Source organism: Armigeres subalbatus, chromosome 2, assembly GCF_024139115.2.
Source record: "Armigeres subalbatus isolate Guangzhou_Male chromosome 2, GZ_Asu_2, whole genome shotgun sequence".
Taxonomy (NCBI): Eukaryota; Metazoa; Arthropoda; class Insecta; order Diptera; family Culicidae; genus Armigeres; species Armigeres subalbatus.
In genome coordinates this window covers 40,455,143-40,464,154 of record NC_085140.1, presented here as the reverse complement: position 1 = coordinate 40,464,154, position 9,012 = coordinate 40,455,143, and the positions used below count along the sequence as shown (strand labels likewise).

General features: G+C 38.3%; 1 protein-coding gene across 1 annotated transcript in view; it reads left to right on the top strand.

The window, feature by feature from the left end:
* Positions 1 to 9,012, top strand: part of LOC134218486 (fatty acyl-CoA reductase wat-like) — a 24,654-nt gene extending 15,642 nt beyond the window's left edge. Inside the window, exons 2-4 of the mRNA XM_062697548.1 lie at positions 7,330 to 7,834; positions 7,894 to 8,338; positions 8,399 to 9,012. Coding sequence (XP_062553532.1) covers positions 7,330 to 7,834; positions 7,894 to 8,338; positions 8,399 to 8,774 — 1,326 coding nt within the window. The 3' untranslated portion in view covers positions 8,775 to 9,012. The remainder of the gene's footprint in view (positions 1 to 7,329; positions 7,835 to 7,893; positions 8,339 to 8,398) is intronic.

The window sequence follows — 9,012 nt, the reverse complement described above, 5'->3', positions numbered from 1 at the left end:
CTAGAAGTTACGGCTGTTTGTAAATAGTCAAAGAAGAGCTTAGCTGGACTAACTGTACACACTGAGTTGTAATCTTGATTGGCCGAGAAACAGTATATATGCACAGCTCATCAATTAAGTAATATTCTTGGGCTTCAAAAAGTTATTTTTATTGTATACTTGCTTCGGAGTTTCCAATTCATGGCCAATAATGATGCTGGCCACGTCCTTACAGTCAATTTAGGATTAGGAGAGATTAGTTTCACTCATTGTTATGAAAAACGGAGGAATGCTCTGAATCTCCGTGAGCGCTACGGGAAAGGAATCGTTGGTTAGTAGAGGGAGAAGGTAATTCATGTGAAGCCTCTTGGTAAGCGACTAAATATTTATTGTAAACTAAGATATTTTGAAAACAAGAAGACGAAAACTGTGTTTCAAATCAATCCAACGAAGATCAATGTACACTCTGTTTAATAAGCTTCTACAATATGATCGATTCCGCACTAAATAATTTTGTGCTCTTCGATCCAGACATTAGTTTTATCACTTCACGTTCTCCCACACTAGCTGGCGTGATCAACATCAACAAGATCGATTGTACATATTTCTGCTACCCGAGGTAGATTTTTTCCCGGACTAGCTGCCATTCTATGACCAGCAGCAACACGATCGATCCCGCATTCATATTGTACAAATAGTAAAAAATATCACAAAATATAAATTTGAATCTCTTGATTTCGGCTCCGTAACGCTTCACGTTAATTGAGCCTCCAAAATAAACGAAAGATAAAAAAGATGAATCTCGGAAACACCGAAGACGTTTTATAGAAGGAAACTACATACGTATTTGTCGACTAAGAATGTGGTTATGTAGTAAGCGTTAATAGAAAAAAAATGAACAGTCGACTCTCTGCATCTCGATGTTCTGTATCTCTATATCTCTCCCTATGTCGATGGTTTCCTCGGTCCTAAAGCTTTATATGTAGACGAAGAATCAGAAAGAATAAATTTTGTCTGTTACGCCCTTTCCAAATGTTGGTCTAGTATTTTGTTCTGGATTCACTCTCCTTGTGTCGATGGTGTTGATATGTCCAAATTTTTAGGCTACTAGACCATCTGTAAACAATAACAAACATATCAACAAGAGGAAATGACATTTGTTTTGTTGTCATTTTCATAGCGACGAGCTTTTCTGGATCAAGTACCCATTTCAATTCTCCTTCCATTCCTGGATTCTCCCTATCTCGATGGTCCCTTCAATATCGAGATGTGGAGAGGCGACTGCATAACCTAAAGTTTTGAAAAAACAATCACATAATTTAATTTTTATACCGGATCTCAGCAAAATGGTCAACTTTACCGAGATTCGCACAGCCGTGTTTTTCCTGAAATGGTCAAAATTGCTGAAAATCAGCAAATATTTTGCGAAAATACAAGCGTTATTCTGCTGAAATATCAGTTTTTTACTTTTGATGGAATTATTTAAACAAGTAACGATTTTTTCAGCAGCCAAAATTTTGATAGTATCAAGTATGGTTTAAGTTTAAATTTGTTTTGAAATTCGAATTCCGTTAAATTTCGTTAGAAGCAGTTTTTCTAGCGAAATTTTGTAATTTAACGAAACGAAATCAAGAAATCAGATTTCGCCATGCTCAAATTCCGCGAAATTGCGAATTTCGTTTCGAACCACCTGAAACGAAACTTTTCGAAATACCGCATATGCTTAGTAAAAATAAATATTAAAATGGAAAAATAAACTCCTCGTATTTGTTAAAGAATGTTTTGAAAGTTCTCAACCGAACTCGTCCTGATAATATTTGTCCAATTAAATGCGAGCCTGAATCAGAAGGATTTAACTTTGATTCAGGAAGTGTGAATGCACTTTATTTTTATAATACTTTGGTGCAATCATGGTACTTATTGTACAAGACTAAAGAAATGGGCTACATGAGTTACAATAGAGCTATCACCTTTAGCTCCCTGATACAAGAGTCTTGCAATGATATTTATAAAATGGTTGCACGAATATTTTATCCATTGTGACACTGCACACAGTGGGAGTTAGATTGTAATAACACACACATCTCTTTCTCCGTCCGCAACGTTTACTACTCGTGCGCATCACAACCAAATTAATTGAATTCTGGTACATGATTGACATTTTATTATTTCTAAAGATACAAAAACAAGATATGTCTATGATTGAATGTTTCTGAATAATAAAAATATTTCATCAAATGCTTCAAACCCAGAAAATTCGGATCCAATAAGGGTATGCGATAATCACTTTTTTCTGGCGAAACGAATCGAAACGAAATTTAAAATGTTTATGTTAATTCGAAACGAAATATCAATATATTTCGAGACCTCGAAACGGTACGAAATCATGCTCCATTCAATTCGAAATTTTTCGAAACGAAACGAAATTTTAATTTCTTTTTCCGGAATTTTGTTGAATTGCTTATGTAAGCAAATTAAATTATATTTTCGAAGTCCAATAAGGCCTTTACAAATATTTAAATTATATCATATCCTACTGGTCTCCGCAAGGTCGTGGTGGGTAGAAGTAGGGGGATAAAAAAATTTGAAAAAATTAAAAATAAAAAAAAATTAAAATAAAAAATTAAAATGAAAACATCACAAAACTACTCGGATTGATTAAAGAATCTTTAAAAATCCTCAAAATTACCGTATTGTTTTTTGTTGTCCTCTCAAAATATTATTTTTGGGCAAACAAATTTAAGGGCATCGTCCTATAGATGAGCAAAATGTATTCGCAACAATCAGCAGCTCGATATAGTTCGATAGAATCCGATCATCGACCGATTCACTTCGGAGCTGGCTGATTTGTATATCTCGCGCTTAGGATCATAGGGCGGTCTGTATAGTGGTTTGATGCCAATCTTTGTCTCATAAAGGAGAATGAAGATTGGCAACAAACCACTACATAAATCCATATTTTTTGAATGATTGTTTGATATTGCCCGGTGTTGCACCAATTAATCTACGATTTTCCGAAGGACGGAATGAGACAGACGACACACCGCCGGAGGTGAACATTAAGAAAGCGTGTTTCTCTGCCCAAATTTCCTTGGGCCTTGAGTGCAAAAAACAGATGCTTTGGACAATATGAGTGAACCTGAAGGCAATCATGAGTCTTTACTTTCAGCACTACTGATTTTTCAATCAGCTCTTGGTCTTGGCATATGGAATTTCCATTGAAGCTCCAGAAATATCCATGACGCTGTAATGCTACAAATATATTTTTAAAATAGTCAAACAATATGACAAAATTTTAACCATCTCAAGGACTGTATGTATATTGCTCCTCTTGTTTGAGGCTAGACTGTGCAGCGAAACAACTTCAAGCAATTAGTTAAAAAAACCTCGGTACCCGTCCCTAGGCTGAACTGATGCTGGAAAATCGAGTTAGGGGTTTAAATACGTACTAACTCTTCTTGAACTGGTGAACAATGGTAGTGAGAGGAAGACACGAAAGTTCTTATTACTGAACAAATTTTCTTGTTGAAATGGTCTATGACAGAGCTACATCCGGTTTTAAGAGTTTTACTGGTGATATTCTAGAAGCAAGACAAGGTGTGGCTAGGGCTCCGATGCATGGCCAAAACAGCATTACTTTCTGTTTTCTCAAGACAGGATTGATTTCCTATTGATAAGGGCGCGCCTTCAATGGGATTGTCTCTCGTGAAGGGTCTAAATAGGGACCTTGTCATGGTGCTTATGAGAAAAAAAAGACCTGTATCGAAACCGATACTGCATTGCTTATCAATAGTAATGGAGTAATTTGACATGCACTTAAACACTAAGGATACAAGTAACGCTACAATAGATCTAATAACTGGTCGCAGTGGCACACCCGAACAGGAACAAAAAAAAAAAGGGTGGAAATAATGTCAATAATCAATTTCGAGGGCACCTATTTGGAGGAAAACCACGACGAAAGAGCCGCCGCATAACATATGTTGGTGTAAAATGGAAATGTCATCTTCTACGTTTCTCGAGGGAACCTCAGGTTCCAAATGTAAACAATGTGGTCACTTATCGATTTCGAGCACGACAATCTGTTTGGTGGAAAACACACTGAAAGAGCCGCCGCCCGGCTTATATTGGTGTATAAATGAAATGTCCCTTTACGGGTTCCTCGAGGGCTCCTCATAGGCCCCAAGAGACCAATGTGGTCACTTATCGATTTCGAGCGGATTATCATCTATTTTGTGGAAAATCATGACGAAACAGCGCACGGCATATTTTGGTGCTTAAACGAAAATGTCTTCTTTACGGGTTCACCGAGGCTCCTCATAGGCTCCAAGAGTGGCCAATGTGGTCAATTATCGATTTGTGGAAAATCATGACGAATGAGCCGCCGCATGGCATATTTTTGAGTTAAAACGGAAATGTCCCTTCACGGGTTCCCTGGGGCACCTCATAGGCTCCAAGAGTGCCCAACTTAGTAAATTATCGATTTCCGCGCATAATCATTTATTATGTGGAAAATCATGACAAAAGAGGCTAATGTGACATATTGTGGTGCTAAACGGAAATGTCCCTCCTGCGGGTTCTCCGGGGCAACTTTGCTTGTACCAAGAGTGGCCATTGTGGTTAATTATCGATTTCAAGCGATCAATCATTTATTATGTGGAAAATCATGACGAAAGAGCCGCCGCACGGCATATTGTGGTGCTAAAACGGAAATGTCCCTCCTGCGGGTTCCTGGGGAACCTGTTGTACCAGGAAAGGCCAATGTGGTCACTTATCGATTTCAAGCGCATAACCATAAGTTTGGTGGAAAATCATGACGAAAGAGGCCGCACGGCATATTTTGGTTAAAACGGAAATGTCCTCTTTACGGGTTTCCGAGGGCACCTCATAGGCTCCAAGAGTGGCCAATGTGGTTAATTATCCATTTCAAGCGCATAATCATCTATTTTGTGGAAAATCATGACGAAAGAGCCGCCGCACGGCATATTGCTAGTGTACAGAAATGTCCCTCCTGCGGGTTCCTGGGGCACCCAGATGTACCAGGAGTGGCCACTTTCGTCGGAAGCCCTCTCATGGACCATACATTACCGTTTTAAGAGAATCTATGAAGAATTGGCGATCGAATGGCATATATGGAGCGATTTTTATGCTCCTTATATGACCGACAAGGTCCTCGTGGAAGTTCTTTCCGGTGGCATTGTCTCCAGAACCAGCATATCACCACATAGCCACAAAATTGATGAGTTTATCTTCGAACGGTATATAAACTTTGTAATTCGGTTATAATTTGACTGTTTTATAAGCATTTACATTTCTGGGTCAATATGACCCTAATATCTTATTCGTAACTTTTTTGTGGGGTCGTTCCTGTTGCACCTTAAATACTTTTTTCATGTCAGATGCATTTCCACAAAATATTAAAAGTCAAGAAATTTCAGAACGATCGGATTATCAGGTAAAAAGTTATTCTACTTTGAAGTTTCGTTTGGGTCATATTGACCAACATCTTACTAAGGTTAATTTGTTGAATGTTGACTGTTATATCACAGATAAGTTATATGGAGAATCTTCAATCCTCTAAAAAGCTTATTCTTACTATTGTAGTTTGAATGTGAAATGTTGCACCTTTTGTTTTCCTTAGGGCCAATTTCTTCACCTCCGCTTAACTCTTAAGCGGTGTTTACCCATACGATTAAGCCTGGTTTAAGCACTAAGCGGAGGTGAAGAAATCGGCCCTTAGAGCCTTCTTCATGCTCGCTTAACTCTTGAAGGATGCTTACTCATATGCTCAAACCTGGTTTAAGGTCTAAGTGGAAGCGAAGGCCTTTAATAAGAAAGAGGCGCCCAGAAAAGACTTCGTCAAGGGCGCTTGGAATCCACGACTTTGCCTGCTAGACAAAGTTATCAGTATAACTAATTCTTAACACGACTCGACTCGGAATGGGGTTACGTAAATAGTATGCGTCAATATAAAGGTTATATAAGATTATATTATCAATATTATAACAAAATTTAAAAATAGCCTCTATGATTTTTTTCAGCGGCGCAGCCGAAATTTTGAGTAATTTGGAGTACGATATTAGTTTAAATTAATTTAGAAATTCCGCGGAATTCCGTTAAATTTCGTTAAAAGTTAGTTTTTGATGGCGAAATTTATGTAAATTAGCGAAACGAAACGAAATCAAAAAATCAGATTTCGCCATGCTCAGTAAACCCCAGCAATCAAACCTAACAGGTCACCGTACACCGAATTTCACGAATTTGTGCAATAAAGCCATACACGTGGGCTTACGCAATTATTTTTCCCGGTATCATATTGCCTAAGTTGCAAGCTCAATTGGATTTTATATGTTTCCTGGTGGAGTGCAACTCATGGATGTGAATTCTTTTGAAATTACATGGAAATTCAATTTTCTGATTCACCACATGAAATTATTTTGAATTTCAATGCATTATTCTTATGAACATTTACAGAAAAAAATTTAATTACCATAGGCAATCCTTCTGACTTCCCGTGATTTTTTTACTGCACTTCCGTGGAAATTCAAATGAAATTGTTCTGAATATACATGAGAAACTTTACTAAACATCCGTGGAAATTAATTGAATTTTTTATGTTAAGACACATGGTTGAAGGTAGCTGCAAATAGTCTGGACTTTTACATTTTAGAAAAGTTTCGAATCAAAGCTCCCGGAAAATCAATGAACCGCACCGAATTCTTCAGACATTCAGCTATCGAACACAATATGGACAGCATAATCCGCTTGATGTTTATTATATTAGGTTAACATGTTTACCATTTGTATGACTGTCATACAAGTAGAAATGTTTCCAAGTCGTGAATTAGCATTTAATTTTCATTCTGAACGATTTAAATAATATCGAATACTGGTAAATGAATTAGAAGTATTCATTAAAAAAACATTTGAATTACCACAGCATTTTTTTTTCAATTTCGCCGGAATAACTTTCTCGATTTCAACTGGTTATTGTACTGTATGAATTTGTACGGAAAATTCCTTTGAATTTACAAGCAAAATTGAAATCCATCCAAATTTCCACAATTTTATTCCTGGTTTCCACATAATTTTTTTCTTTATTTTTTCAAGAAATTGTTTTGGATTTCCACCGGAAGTTTATTTGTTTTGATTTCTAAAATAAACCTTCTGAATTGCAAGAGGATTTTTTTTGTTCTAAAGTGTGGAAAACCTAAGAAAGTTCTATGTTTAGGGCACTAAAACGCCAGTGTTCGGAATATGAGCCATGTTTAGGATTTGAGTCAAAACGGTGCAATTTAATTATTGTGATAAAATAAAGTAAACATAAAATTTGCATTCACTTTCCTGCAGATCTACACTCAATATTCGCGGAATGCAAACTACTACTGGAGCAAGCTGCGTATCATGGAGGGGGCTCTGGAACAAGATGAACTGGGCCTGTCGGAAATTGATATCGACTACCTCCGAACGCACGTCGAAATTGTGATTCACTCAGCCGCCGATGTGCGCTTTGACCTTTCGCTGAAGGCATCCTTCCGTGCGAACGTGTTCGGTGCGCAACAACTGGTCCGCATTGCCCTCGGTATGCGAAAGCTAATCTCATTCCTGTACATTTCGACCGCCTATTCCAACTGCATCCAAGAGGTGGTCGAGGAGAAATTCTACGACACCGATGTGGACCCGGAGGAGATGATGCGCGTTGTGGATGCCATCGATGAGCAGCAGCTGGATACGCTCAGCAGGAAAATCATCCAACCGTGGCCCAATACCTACACGTACGCGAAGGCCCAGGCAGAGGTAATATTCCGAAAGTACTGCGATCGGCTGCCCATTGTGTTGATTAGACCGTCAATTAGTAAGCACTTGTGTGGTAAGTTTGATTGCTGTAGCTAAAATTGCGTCTTTCGTTTTCAGTAATTTCAACCCTTGAGGATCCGATCGAAGGCTGGACGGACAACATCTACGGGCTGAATGGGGTGATAACCGGCATCGGTAGTGGCGTGCTGCGCATTCTACACCTCCACGCTGACTATTGCGTGGATACAGTTCCTGCTGATTTGGCCGTCAATGCAAGCCTGGCAACAATCTGGTACACAGCCAAACAAGCGCAGGCCGAAACGAAAGGCAATGAGCGAGTTTTCAATTGTATCAGCAGAACGGACAACCCATTCACTTACAGAGATGTGCGAACGTTTTGCGTGAAATTCAGAGGAAAAATTCCAGCTCTGCAGACGCTGTGGTTCCCGACGGTTACTTTCATTCAATCTGCAACGCTGCATTGGATTTTGCAGATATTCTACCATTTTATTCCGGCTATATTCTTTGATATATTTGCGAAATTGAGTGGAAGAGAGGCAAAGTAAATTGACATTGATTCAAAATTGAATACTGAATAACGTTGGAATCATTTTACTTCCAGGGTTCTATTTTTATATCGAAAGGTGCAGCAGTTTGCCGATGCGCTGGAATTCTTCACCACGAATCAGTGGACCTTCGACAACACTCGGATGCGTAAGGTCTACGAAAGCATGTCGGAGGATGACAAGCAATGTTTTCCGGCTGATGTACGCCTTGTAAAATGGGCCGATTTTATGAATATCTACGTTTTGGGCCTGCGGAAATACATCCTGAAGGAAAATATGAACAATTTGGACCAAGCGTTAAGAAAGTTTCGAACGCTGAAGATGGCACACTACACTGTGGTGACGCTGATTTACCTGGCAATGACGTGGATTTCATTCTTGCTTGTTCGAAGTTTCTGGTCCAGTTTCGCTTCTCATTGGTTTAGTGTGTGAATGAATGAATTAAATCGCTTATTATCGAAAGATGTTTAGTAGATTATGAGATTTCAAAAATTTTACAGGCCTGAAAAATCGAATAAAATGCTTAAATGTTACGGTAATGATTTTGCAATAATTTTTAAATCAATAATTGATAGAGGCATTTCAACTACATTTGTTGTTTCACTATTTGGAAAATGAATAAAATGGTTTACGTGAAGTAGGACGAAAAGCAAATATAATTGAATTTCAT